We start from the raw sequence: 13,865 nt of genomic DNA, 5'->3' as shown, positions 1-13,865 counted from the left end.
TTGCCTGGCGCCGGGCCACTAGAGCATAAAGAGAGAGCTCCTGCTACACAGAGGTGGGGAGGGAGGTTGTAGTCCTCCAGTTGTTGTTAGACTCCAACTCCCATCATCCCTAGCTGGCAATGCAAAATGCTCAGGGGTGATGCAATTTGTAGCCCAGCAACAGCCTGGGTTGCGCCACAGGTTGCCCACTTTCATAACTCTAGATTTAACACTCATTACAAAGCCTCTTTGTCTAAAAGCTGGTGGGCCGTCCTACTTTTGGAATGCAACAGGTGCCTCATTGTGCTGCAGGAGACGTGCGTTCAGTGTCATCACAATACATACTCGCCCCTCTCAGCTGATTCAAGGAAAGCTTCAGCTGTTAATCGGCTACACAGAGTGCTACAGTCACTATTATTCTGCAAGTTGCTTCTATGCTCCACCCAGTGAAGTTTGGAACTTCCATATGGCTTCACCCTCGCAACATGCAGCATGATATATGTAATTCTCAACCCTAAACACGTGAGCAGAATTTGCAGGTGTTACCAGGAACAGCTGAGGGATTATGGCAAGATGCGAAACGGGACATTCTCGAAGAATAAGGAGACTCAGCCAAGCCCATGCCTTTTAGGCCCAACTGTAATCAACAGTGAGCGAGCCCTGACAGCATTCACAAATTAGGAACTTCTCAACCAAAAGAACCACCGTCTGTGTTAAGTTCTGGCTTCCCTACAAAACTGAAATTCCAAGATCTACCCCATTAGCTGATATTCTGAAAAAAACCTTAGCCAATTTCGCTCCACTCAAGCCGTATTGCCCCATGGCCTCTACACACAAAAAAATCTTCCCCCTCTACACACACACAAAATCTCTTTCCCCCCCCCCTCCTAAAATGCTCACAATCACCTCACCTGAGTCTTGCACATAAACAGCCATAAGGCCGGAATCCTCCTCTGCGAGTTTGTACCACGCTCCCCTGGGGTTGGGCAGCCACTCTTCCACCCGGCAGGAGTAATTGCCAGCATCTGTTGCCCCTGCCTGCAACACAGTCAGCCGATAGAGCACGGCCGAGAGCCTCTGGAAGCGCAGCCGGCCTTCCCAGGGGCTGGCTTCTCGGCTGAAGATGGCATCCTGGCCTACTCTTAACAAGGCTTCCCTTTCTTCTGCATACTTGCGACCAGCAGGCCCGCTTTTCTCTTTAATCTTCACGCTGAACCACGTCACGGCAAAGCGGGAGTCCCGGCTGGAGAGGGAGAGGATGTTACAATCCAGATGGAACTGCCCCTGCTCTGTCACGGTGAGGTTGGCCATGGTTGTATCCACTTGCAACGAGGCATCTGAAGGTGGTGGGAACATGCACAGAGACTGGTTAGCTTCTCTCACTGTACAGACATAAATGCACAGACATGGCTTCTTCAGGAGGCCTGATCATTGGCCAGCTAAGCAGGACTTAATCTCCCTGAAATGGGAACGGAGTTTGCCTGTGAGGGCTCTCTCCAGTCTTCAGGACTAACAGATCCAAAGAGGGGGGAGAAATGGAAAAGAGCAGCCTTTATGGATGCACTGCATACTTTTAGATCATTAAGGAAGGAACTGTAGGGAAACAGAGTTTGAGAAGAGAGTAAGCCCACGATGCAAACAACACAATGGGCGGGACTGTGCAGCCTCTTTTATTACACTGATTGCAACTTGCTGACAATGAGCTGACGGCCATGTCTTTGTCCCAATCAAGACACCCTCTGGGAAAGACAAGAAGGTGCTGTGCAGCCTATTCTTTACTCCAAGAGCCACCATTATAGAGAGTCATGATGTAACTGGAGATTCTGCAAAAAAAATATAAAAAAATATTCTGCTCTCCAGCCAGAAAGAGCTCTTAGAGTAGCTTACAAATAAGCTTGAGGTATCCTGTTGAAGGGTGGTATTTGCATTAACAGGAAGGGCATGGCTACTAGGCTCCTGACACCTCTAGTAACATTCAAATGAGGGAGATCATGACTTAAGGGCTGCAGTAAGGGCATATTTATAACACAGCCCCTCCCCACCCCCACGTCTTGTTCACCATTACCGGAGCTGTGTGGGATAGGACCCCAGGGAGCAGCAGAGATGCACCTCCTAGGACATAGGAACTGGCACCAAAATGCAGCCAAACATTTTCAAGGGTGGAATTTCATAAGCCCTAGCACATAGCAATAGGCACAAGGACTGCTCAATACATACAAAAACAGAGGGATATAGTGCATTGGTATTATTTGCTGCAGGACATAAGGGGGGGGGATATAAGCTATGTTATTAGAAATATGGCAATACTTAAACATTCACATTGCCCTTATTAAAAAACAAAAGCATTTCTTATATAATTAAGAATACAACCAACTGTATATTAATAAAACCTCATCAATCTTTTCCCCCTCTTTCAGAGTTTGTACTATTTCACTGGCCTCAGGGTTGGAAAATCTGATCAACAGCCTCAAAGGTTGTTTTTGGGAGAAGCAGAGAATTCATAAAAGTAAATGGACAGGACAAAGAATTCCTGGTGTGTGGGAATACGTTTTTGGGACTTCCCGCGCTTTGCCGCTTCACAAAAACCTTCCGCGCAATGCACAGAAGAAAAAGAGATCCAGCTGGTAACTGCTGCCTGGATCCCTCCGCGCTTGCTAGAAAGCGCGCCAGGAAGCTTTTCAGCAATGGCCGAAAGCTGTTTCCCGCCCGGAAACACAGATTAATGCAATGTTATGATTGGTTTATGCAAATGCTATGACGCTCTTCAGTTTATCAATAAATGGCCCCTGCTCTCTGTAGCGGTGTGTAGAGTGCACGAGACAAGCAAAGAGAGAACAAGTGATGCGAGACAAGCACAGAGAGAAAGCGAAAGAGAAACTAAGCAAAGGACACGCACAGAGAGTAGTTGGGAGAGCGCACCCCAACCATTGACTGCAGTCTCTTTATTTCTTATTTTTATTTGGCCGCTTTCCTACTTTTGCCCGCACCTTTTGCTACCCTTTTCGCTGCCTATCCTTTCCTCTTCGGAGCCTTCAGAAACCTTCGTAACAACCTTCAGAACTCCAGAAAACATCTCACGACCTTCAGGATAATCTCATAACCAGCGGACCCATCATAACCAGTGGGAGCAGGTTCTCCAGGATTACTGGTTATCCAAGAAGTTGGTTATCCCCACACTGGTGTGTACAAAGACACTGTGAGTGAGTCAAAAAGTTTATGGGGCATAATGATTCCCACCACCTCTTTCCCATTCCTCACAACTCAAAAGTAGCTGTTAAGGTTTCCACCCTCAAATTAGAACCGTTGGTCTATCTTGGGGCTGTAACAGGTCATCTGAGAACTTTCAGCCCCAAAGGAAGGTTTTGGAAGCTTAGTTGCAATGTGTGCAGCGTTCGCAATGACTAATGCCTGGAGACAACTCTTTCCCCACAGAGACACTTAGATCTTTCTTCTTTGGCCTGAAAAAAAATGTTTCTCTAGCAAAGATGTTAGTGATAAGATTTTCACATTCTCCCAAGAGCTGGCTTCCAAATCCTGTCCTCAGCCCTGGAAAATCCTACTCAATCACAAGCTACGTTTTGGACATTCCACAGGCACCAACCAGTCTGGCTGAAGCACACAGGGACTGTGAGAGGCATCTTCAAAGTAGCTGCACCAATTTGAAGGGTATTTCACAGGCCAAATTTCACCATCTTAAACTTGTGCTGCACATTAGAAGCTGTGACTGAAATGCGTACAGACTTGATTTAAGCACTTCAAAGCCACATTATTTCCCTAGTTCTTAGAAATTTATTTTGTACTTTCATTTTACCTAATTTAAAACGTTACCCTAGTGGGAAATTGTGTTGCCAGTGTAAATTCACTGTCAAACTTTCCGCATGGACATCTCACCAGTCAAAATGACTGTGTCCTCACCCTTCCTTCCTATGAACTCTGAGGTTAAAATCTTAACCCGAGCAGCCAATCAAGCATCCAAAGCATACAATTATCTCCCCTTAACTCACACACAGTATCACAATAAACCAATGTAAGTTTCTAAACAGAAATCTGTTTTATAACCCTATTCCCCCAACCCCCCCCCATTTGAATGCATTAAATCAAAACAAGATGACCTTGTTTTCAAAACATGCCTAAGCTTCCTTTGCTCTGGGGTTTAGGGGCTTAGAGACCTTGCAAAGGGGGGAGCAGATGACAGATCCTTCCTCAGTACCAGAGAAGAGAGATGGCAAATGTCAAAATCCTAGCAAAGGATCTGTGTGTTTGGAACACTACTGCATTCCGTGTTTCATATTAAGAACAGAGGTTGTGGAGGGTCCTGAAGAAGGTAAAGTGTGTATTACCAGCTCCATCCTAGTGGCAAAGCTGCAAATGGTAAGGTGTGATGAATCTAGGCAGAAAAAGAAAGGTGACAGATACTGACCATGTCCCTACTCCTATTCCCCATCTTAAAGGGCGAGTGCCTATATTTATGCAGCCAAAAGAGCAGCACCCATGAACAATAGGGTGGTAAAAGAATGCTTGGGGGAAAAACCTCGAGATTTGCAGAACAAATGGAAAAATAACTGGAGGCGGCAAAAAGCTCCCAAAACCTGTAAGGGGCAGCAAGGACTGTGGGGTAAGGGGGAAAGGGGAAAGGAAAGAAGTAGGGAGAGAACAATGATACAGCTGCACCTAAATACTCAGCCTAGTAACTTGTCTTTCTCCAAATATTAAGCTGCAGTTCCTGTATCTATCTATATGGTGTGCAGTAGGGAGAGGCATTCTTTATATATATATAGCAGCTGGATGTTTCTCACAGCAAGTTCCCTAACAACAAGCAGTGATTGAGCTTTTCTTTCTTGGTGTCCCAAAGCCCCGGACCCACAGATAACCTTACCTGGTTGTTTCACCACAATGGTTGTCAGCCCAGACAGGTCCTCTGCCCGTTTGTACCATGCGTTTGTGGGACCCAGTATCCACTCCTCCACCCGGCAGTCGTAGGTCCCGCTGTCCTGCACAGTCATGTTCTGGATGGTGAGCAGGTAGAGGCCCGGAGAGGGGCTTTCCAAGCACATTCGGCTCTTCAGATCGTTCAGGGCTGACAGCTCTCCATATAACAGGGTGGCCTGGCGAGTCAGCTTGAGCACTGCTTCTTTCTCTGGATGGCCCGATTTCCACACATACCATTCCACAGACAACTGGGAAGCCTGGCTGCTCCGGTTGGTGACCAGGCACTCTAAGGTCACCCATTCATTCTCCAAGATTGTGATGTTCTTCTGAGTCTGGTTCACTTCCAAAAGGTTATCTGGGTGGGGGGAGAAGAGGAAAAGCAACAACATAAAATTAAAAAGAAAACCAGCTGATGATGCAACAGGACTTAAGCAGTAGTCTTTGTTTTATTCTGCTTCAGCTCAGCATTATATATTTGCTTTTAATGGTATTAATCTAAAGAGGCAAACAAGAAGGTCATCAAGTTCCTTTGTGTTCCGCACACTGTTCAAGGTGGCCCTGAAATCGGAAGAACAATAAGGAATTTTTGTCCTCCGTGAAATCTGCAGACACAATACCTACTAATAAGATTTAGGGATTGCAAATGTACCAACCAGACTATTTGGAATATCAGCAGCAGGTCATCACCAGGGATTAGGAACTTCCTTTACAGCTGGCCTTAATTGGACACAACTTCCTCCATACTGGCTGCCTGGAGCTCTTTTATACTGATTTAGTGTGATTTGCTCTACAGTGCCAACCACATGACAATGTGATTTCTTGAATAACATGGGCTGATTTTTCTTGCAGGCTTCTCACCTCTTTATACAGAACTGAGGTTCAGAGGACTTTCTTGAAAAAATGCAAGGACTGAAATGCAAAATGCCACAATGTACTCCATCACAGTGAAAGCATTAAACACCGCTTGAAGCTCTCCAAATGCAGCATCAGCTAGTTACTGAGGACTAGCCACACCTTGGGCCAGTTACTGAATCCCCTGGCACACACAGAAACCCAGATATTGTTCAGCCTGGAAATTCAGGTCTCAGCCTAACTTGTGGGAAACTCCCCTATGTGCTTTTGTAATATTGAGGATTATTTTTCAATGCTGAGAAAGCAAACGGCCCTGGCTCCTTCCTCTTTGCTTCCTGTGTCAAAACTGTGACCTGTTCTTCTGCTGGGCCTGATATGAAAAAGCAGGTTGTCCTTCAAGGACAAAATGTTTAGAAGTCAACACAAAGCTTTCTGGAGCAATACTTAGCTGCTGGGAATTGCCAGCCCTCCCAGGCTCTGCTCTATAATAGACCTCACCTTTCTGTCTCTCTATTTGTTGGCTGGTGGTTCATTGATTTATTCAACACTTCCTTACTTCCTTCACTTTCCATTCCTGTCAAGGAAAGGATCGCCCCTTAGCAGCCAACTTCCCTCTTCATTAAACTCTCATTTCTAAGAGCTCAGCACATGAGAGCAGAAACCATCACTCCACATCTCCACTGGGACCCAGGCAATAAATAAAATTAAAGTGTACAGGAGGGGAGGAATTTGACACAGAGCTTTCCCAAGCAAACAGATACCTCTCCATCTGATCACTATCAATGAGATACCATCTCAGAGGCATAAGAAGGCCGTCTCCTTCCATTAAAGTCCGTTTGAGCAAACAGGGAAGGAAAACACTTCCTTGCTCATGCACCAGGACCATGAAAATCTAGACTCCTGTAGTCAGAAACAGGGGCATTCTCAAAGCCAGAGGTTTAATAACAGCCTTCCCCAACCTAGTGTCCTCCAAATGTTTTGGACTACAACTCCCATCTTCCCAGGCTATTGTCCACGCTGGCTCAAGGCTAATGGCAGCTGGAGTCTAAAACATACAGGTGAGGAGCTAGGCTGGAGAAGGCTGTTGATAGGCTTTCCCCATGAACCACAGTCTGCAAACAGTATTTATCAGTTGTGTCCTGAAATACTTTCGAACATATTGCCCTTTCTTTCTCTCAGATTTGCTCTCCTAAATTTCCTGCAACGTGTGGAAGAATGGAAATGGGGCTACAGTGACACTCCCGCACAGATGCGTCCGTACAGCAAACGTGCAGTGGGGCCAAGATACATGCTTATGGTGGGAACAGAAGCTTAACTTTCCTTTGGGCATTTGCCAGGCAGAGCGTGCAGACAGGAAGTTGCTGCAGCTCAGGAAACAGCTATAGACACGAAGTCTTAGGCAAGCTTCAGACATGGCAAGTGGTCCGAGATATTACCTGGCAACTTGACAGTGACTTCCGTCCGGCCAGACACTTCCTCAGCCAGCTTATACCAGGCATGGTTGGGATTGAGCAGCCACTCTTCCACGTGGCAGTAGTAGCTGCCGCTGTCGCTGACCTGGGCTCTCTGGACTGTGAGGCTGAAGAGCCCCCCGGACAAGGACCTCTCAAACTGCAGCCTCCACCTCAGCCCCTCTTCCTCAGCATAGGTGCCGTACTCAAACACAGAGTTGTGGGTGGTCTTCAGGATGAGCTTCCCGTCTGTGTCCGATGGCCTGTGGACATACCACAGGACGGCAAAGTGGGAGTCTGGGCTGGTCTGAGACTTCACAGAGCAGTTCAGGGGAATGGGCTTGTTCTCCACCAGGGTGATGCTCCGCTTGGATTTGCTGACCTGCAGCTTTGTCACTGGGGGAAGGGGATGGGGACAGGGCGGAACAGAAAGATGGAAAGGTTAGGGCAAACAACAACCATGACCATTCAATTATTTTTATTTGTTTACTTGTTCATTCCAACCTATGTATAGGATGCCTCTGAACATGTCAAGTGCCTTTCTTTCGCCAAAGCCAGGCTACACATGTCTGGGAATTCTTTCTTTCTTTCTTTCTTTCTTTCTTTCTTTCTTTCTTTCTTTCTTTCTTTCTTTGTGTCTCTGTCTCTCTCTCTCTCTCTCTCTCTCTCTCTCTCTCTCTCTCTCTCTCATTCAATCTGCATCTGTTTACACCTTTTGGCCCCAAGGCCACCCTTCCAGGGGATACATGCCAGTGTTGGGCGAGGCCATAAGCAAAAGTGGGTGAAGCTATGGATGTGATTCGCCTTCATACAGAGCAGGCATAGGCAAACTCGGCCTTCCAGATGTTTTGGGACTACAACTCCCACCATCCCTAGCTAACAGGACCAGTGGTCAGGGATGATGGGAGTTGTAGTCCCAAAAGATCTGGAGGGCTGAGTTTACCTATGCCTGATACAAAGGGCTACATTTCAGCCACAAGATTTCTACAACATACAGGCACACCTTCCCATGTTCCACCAAAGCAAGCAATAGGTGTTTCTCCCAGTTCAAAGGCGCATCCCAGAAAGACAAAAGCACCCAATAAGGGCACAGAGCTGGGCTGATGAGCCACAGTGCTTGGGGAGAGCTCTGAGTGACAGAGAGAGAGACTTGGAGGACACATTTGCCCCCAGCTTTGAGGTTCCTCACCCCTGGGTTTATACACATCTACCTAAAGGTAAAGGGGTGCAGGTGGCACCGTGGGTCTACCTACCTATGGAATGCTCCCTTTCTCGTCTTTTATCTTAATTGGATTGGCCAGGCCTAGGCTAAGTCCTTTGAGCATCACCTCTGCTTTGCTTCTGCATCTTGCTCAGCCAGGTGGGCCCACAGACCCATTATTTTCTTCATCCAAGTCTCAGGTTTCCAATTCTGGTTCTGGATTCTGGCAGCTAAGAGCTGCTTGCTGCATTTAGCTTAGTTATATCTGCCTTGTGCTTTGTTTTCTCTCTACTTTTTCATGTAATTTTTAGACTTGCACATCTGGCATTACCTCAGCCCTCATTTTCTTATCTGATCAGCTTTTGTGGATGCAAGTTACCACTTTAGCATTTTGTACTGTTTCTTTCTTAGGACAAAAAGGTGTGTAAATGGATCCTCTTTTTACCACCGTACTTTTCTTCTGTTTAAGATAGCTTCAGCCTTTGATTAACTTCTCTGAATGTGACAGCAAACAGAAGCTGGAGTTAGCTGAGGAGTTAATTATTCAGGATAACTGATCATGTAAACAAACTCTCTTAGCAGACTTTACAACTGTGAGTTTCAAAGCATAATATTGTGTGTGTGTGTGTGTGTGTGTGTGTTTAGAAACCCCTGTATACCGCACCCATCCATGTCAATATGTAGATCAACCCAGGAATTCCTACAGCAGTGGCAAAACAGGAAATATATTGCAATTCCCATCTCACTTGTGTCTGTTCCTAAACTGTTCCCTGGAGGAACAGACGCTACAAAAAATGGAACTCGCAATTTTCTCTAACTGTAGGTCTGGGACTTCATCGTAACGAAACCGAAGACAAAAAAATGTTGATATAATATGGAACAACACACACAAACACACACACTGACACCAGCACATTGCTACAAGTTTCAAAAGGGGAGAGGGCACCCACCCTGGAGTCTTTCAAAAGCTCCCTAATTCCGTTAACCCTTCCATACCAGACTGCTTTTGAGGGAATGGAGATAAGGCGAGGCACAAAACATTCTGATAAAAAAGCACTCTCGTGACAATAGAACTTTGCTTTTCCTAATACAGCATGCAAGGTTTATGCATCCTGGCAACACATTAAGAAGTTCCCCTGGAGCCTATATTGCCGCTGGCTTTAATCAGTATGCTAATAAAGACTAGATAGCTGTGCTCTGCAATGACATGACATAGAGGAAAGGAGCCCTCATCTCCTCTCTCTAGGGAGCTTGCTTTAATAGGGAGGCTTAGGCTCATACTGCTGAGTAGATACTTTCCACCTTATTAATTTTAGGAGAATAACCTCAGCCACCAAGAGGGGGCAACGTGACCCAGTGCACCTTTCTGGCTGGTGCCAAGAAGAAAAACGTTATTTCATGTCTCTGCCAGTGCTTGGGAGTCCTTGGGATGAAAAAGCAACAAGGGAAAGGAACCAATTCACAGAAATTCTACTCCTCCCACTGCTGCTGCCCCCCCTCCCTTGCTAACAGTTTATTTTTAATTGGTACCGGATTATTTTCTGGCACTGTTGCTAAGGAAACCTCAGTTGCTATAGTAACTGTGTATGTTAAATGGGCAGCATATATCTGCCAATAAAGTACCACACAGACACACCAGTGGAGCCATGGTGTGTGTTCACACACATGTGCACACGCTGAGCATGCTATCTGCCCCTCTGTTTTTTTTTTTTGGGGGGGGGGGCATTTTCTTGTGGCATTCAAGATTTTTGAAGTTCCCCTCCATTTTATTTCCTCTGAGCTCTGAGTTGTGATAAGATGGAAACATGTGGCAGTCTCTGGTTCTGCATTCACATGCTGGGGGTTTGCTTCTCCAGACTGGAATGGTTGAGTTAATGAGCTGTCTGTGCTGGCAAAAGACAGACCTTGCAAGGTTTATTCGTTCATACCAAGTTGGGGTGGCCCCTTCATGTACAAAGCATTTGCTTTGCGCCACCATGTGGCCTAACACCACAAGGTCCTCCCCCGTCTTCTTTCAATTATAGCTGCCCATGTACAGTGGTACCTCTGGTTAAGAACTTAATTCGTTCCAGAGGTCCGTTCTTAACCTGAAACTGCTCTTAAGTACTACTTTAGCTAATGAGGCCGCCCGCTGCCGCCATGCCGCGCGATTTCTGTTCTCATCCTGAGGTAAAGTTCTTAACCCGAGGTACAACTTCTGGGTTAGTGGAGTCTGTAACCCGAGGTACCACTGTATTGGGAACAGCTAAAAAAACACATCTTGTAAATGGTGGGGCAGGGCATGCTCTGCGGGGTCATGAGATCAGACATGTTTCACCTCTTCAGAGGCCCCCAGGGTCCTTGTCAGAGGACAACCAAAATCCTGGAGCCATGACTCTTATAATTACGTATAACTGGAGAACCTCTCTTGGACTTCTTGGATGGAAAGCAAAAGGAATGAATAAGTGCTGCCTGGATTGAACGCTGGGACAACATCAGCAGAGGGAGGAATAAATGGATATTACTCTAAATTGAACATCGGACTAGGATGAGGAACACTTGCTAGCACAACTAACAGATGGATAGCTGGAAGTCATTTCTATCTATCTCTCTTTCTCTTAGTATTTTGTTATTATTCTGACCTTTCTGTCTTTTGGTAGAAATTGTAGAGTTGGAAAGGACCCTGAGGATCATCTGGTCCAACCCCCTGCAATGCAGGAATATGCAGCTGTCTCATACCAGGATTGAACCTGCAACCTTGGTGTTATCAGCACCATGCTCTAACCAAGTGAGCTATCCAGGCTCAGAATGATTTCTCTTAATATTCCTACTTGTTTTATTTGCAAGCAGATGAAGATGATTGATAGTTTGAAGGACCTTGTGTGAGAGACAGGGAAGGGGAGAGCTAGGAGGGTACATAATTTTCTGTATGGGACAAAAATTGGGATACACTTGTGGTAAGAGAATCCTATATTTTTCTATTTTTCATCTTGGTGTGAGTTGGTGTGTCTTTTATTGTACTGTGAAAAAAATTAATGAAACTATTAAAAAAAATAAAAAATAAAAAGTCCTGGAGCCAGCACTGATTTCCAACCCATGTTAAACTCAGCACTGAGCTGGCTGCATGTTTAGCTCTGCTTTCTGAGCCTCTGCACTTTTAACACAATACCAGTTCTTCCAAGGTTTGATAGGAGAATCCATGCACACCTATCATAATACTGTGCCAGAAACACATCAGCGTTATGGAAAAGTGCATATTCCATGGGGCAAGTACACTTTGCCACTTAAGTGCTTGCAATTATTACTCACTCCAGACATGCATCAAGGTATGATGCTGAGTTATACACTGAAATGCATGGGTGGTAAGTTTGGGATCTTATTTCTGCCTGTGTTATTGTAGTCAGTGATGGAATCATGACTGAACACCAGCTCTTGTTTAAGAAACAAGCCATGCACCAAGAAATAAAGAACAGGGAGACAATGTGAAGAGCCACTAGCTGCACATTGCTTTGGGCAGATGTATCTGAAAGGCACAGAGACACCAAGCACACCAAAAGCCATAGCTGCTTCTGTGTTTCAGGTGGCTCATCTTGTAGCAGCTTCTCCTACACAGCAAACCAATTTCACGTGTGGAGTAACACAGTTAACCAGTGGCTGCTGGTGAGATGTCAGGAGACCAAAGCCTTTCTGCAACACCTGCTCAATAAGCTCTGGGGAAATAAAGCAAGGACCTGAGAGGAAATCATACTCATGCCCGTTCATTCCTAATCCAATTGCTACACGATCACTTGGTAACCTGGAGGAGTTGAGCAAACGAGTAGTTAAGCAAAAATAGTAAAGGGCATTAGGCACAGTTTATGTGGACATTAGGTTATTCCCAATGTCACCTGCTACTGCACCATTTTAACTATTTCTGGTCTAAGCAGCAAGGTTGCTTAAACTTGGCATGGCTAACAAGTCAAATATGGGATTTAAGATTAGCTGTGAGCAGTTATGGTTCCCTTGGCCCCGGGGCAGAATGCAATTGCTATCTCTCTACACACAAAAGAGACCGTCTGGGGACCAAGAAGTGAAGAATGACCTTATCAGAAGCTGCTGGGGGAATCTGGCAAGGAGAAATGTAATTATCTACTGGAATTTGTCCGCAGGGATTCAGACTCCCTCCTCACACATCTTTGCTCTTGCAACACAGGAGAGGAACTCCAACTTACAAGTGGCCAACAGACACAGTTTTGATTTCTGTGGAAACTTCTGCAGTTGGCAAGCAGCTCTGTTATGTTTGTATTCAGTGTGGGGTGGTTGTTGTTTTTTTAAATAGCTCTTTTCACTTAGGTGTTTCTTTTTGTTTTCTGTTTTAAATGTGCAGGACCCCAGGGCCCTGCTGGACTTGACATCTTCTGCAGGGCCTGCAAGATGGAGCTGTTCTGCCTGGCCTTTGGTCCGGGCCCAGTATGACCCCCCTCTATGGGACCCTGTAAGTTACCTCTTTGGCCCTTTTATCGGCTCATGTGGGAGCAACATGGATAGCTGGCCCTGATGAATACTTGAGGTTCCCGACCCCTATGGCTGTAATTTGTGGGCAGTCATTTAATTTTATCCTGATTCTAATTTTTAAGCTGTATTTTAATCAATTGTTTGATTGTGTTTTAATTTATTTGATATTTGATGTTAGTCACCCTGATGTTGGCCGGGGAGGGGAGGGTATAAATAAAAATTTACTTTACTTACGAGTTCATGGTCACAAAACAGTGAAAGTTCTGCAGTCACCATTCCTGTTTTTAAACAGGCGGAGAATTTCATTATTTTTTCCAGAAGGCACCTAAGCAAGCCCACTGCTAGCTAAGATCTGAACCCAAGAACAAAGCAATACTCCCACTTCCATTGTATTTTTATAACTGCAAACACATTGTTCAACTTTGCTTCACCGGTGCATAGTTTTGGGTGGCATGCCATCTGTCTCCTTTATAGTCCCTATTCTAACTGAACGAATCACAGAATCGTAGAGTTGGAAGGGATCCCAAGGGTCATCTAGTCCAACCCTTTGCAATGTACGAATCTCAACTAAAGCATCCATGACAGAAGGCCATCCAACCTCTGCCTAGAAACCTACAAGGAGGGAGAGTCCACAACCACCTCGAGGGAGTCCGCTCCACTGTCAAAGAGGAACCAGAGTTGTTGTTGTTGTTGTTGTTCAGTCGTTCAGTCGTGTCCGACTCTTCGTGACCCCATGGACCAGAGCACGCCAGGCACGCCAGAGTAAGAGCACTCTATTTTTATTAATTTACAAATTATAAACTGCATGTTTGTACACCCAGTAGGAAAGGGCCACACCTCTTTGTCCTGGATCACTCCCACATGAGCTGCAAGGAGCAAATAGGAAGGCTATGCAGTCTTTGGTGCAAATTGAATTTGCCTCCATCAGCCATGTAAACAGCCAAGACACCCTGAACCTCAAGGGGCTAAGCAATGACTCT

The 13,865-nt window shown here is 45.6% G+C and overlaps 1 protein-coding gene across 2 annotated transcripts in view; it reads right to left on the bottom strand.

Moving 5' to 3' along the window:
* The window catches only part of IGSF3 (immunoglobulin superfamily member 3), a 108,470-nt gene that overhangs the window by 3,598 nt on the left and 91,007 nt on the right, over positions 1–13,865 (bottom strand). For both annotated transcript variants that reach the window (XM_033146794.1, XM_033146795.1), the window contains 3 exons: positions 7,197–7,607; positions 4,856–5,263; positions 891–1,316 (listed from right to left, as the gene is read on the bottom strand). In XM_033146794.1, the coding sequence (XP_033002685.1) occupies positions 891–1,316; positions 4,856–5,263; positions 7,197–7,607 (1,245 nt within the window). The remainder of the gene's footprint in view (positions 1–890; positions 1,317–4,855; positions 5,264–7,196; positions 7,608–13,865) is intronic.

This window comes from Lacerta agilis, chromosome 4 (genome assembly GCF_009819535.1).
Source record: "Lacerta agilis isolate rLacAgi1 chromosome 4, rLacAgi1.pri, whole genome shotgun sequence".
Lineage (NCBI taxonomy): Eukaryota > Metazoa > Chordata > Lepidosauria > Squamata > Lacertidae > Lacerta > Lacerta agilis.
This window is presented reverse-complemented; position numbering and strand designations above follow the sequence as displayed.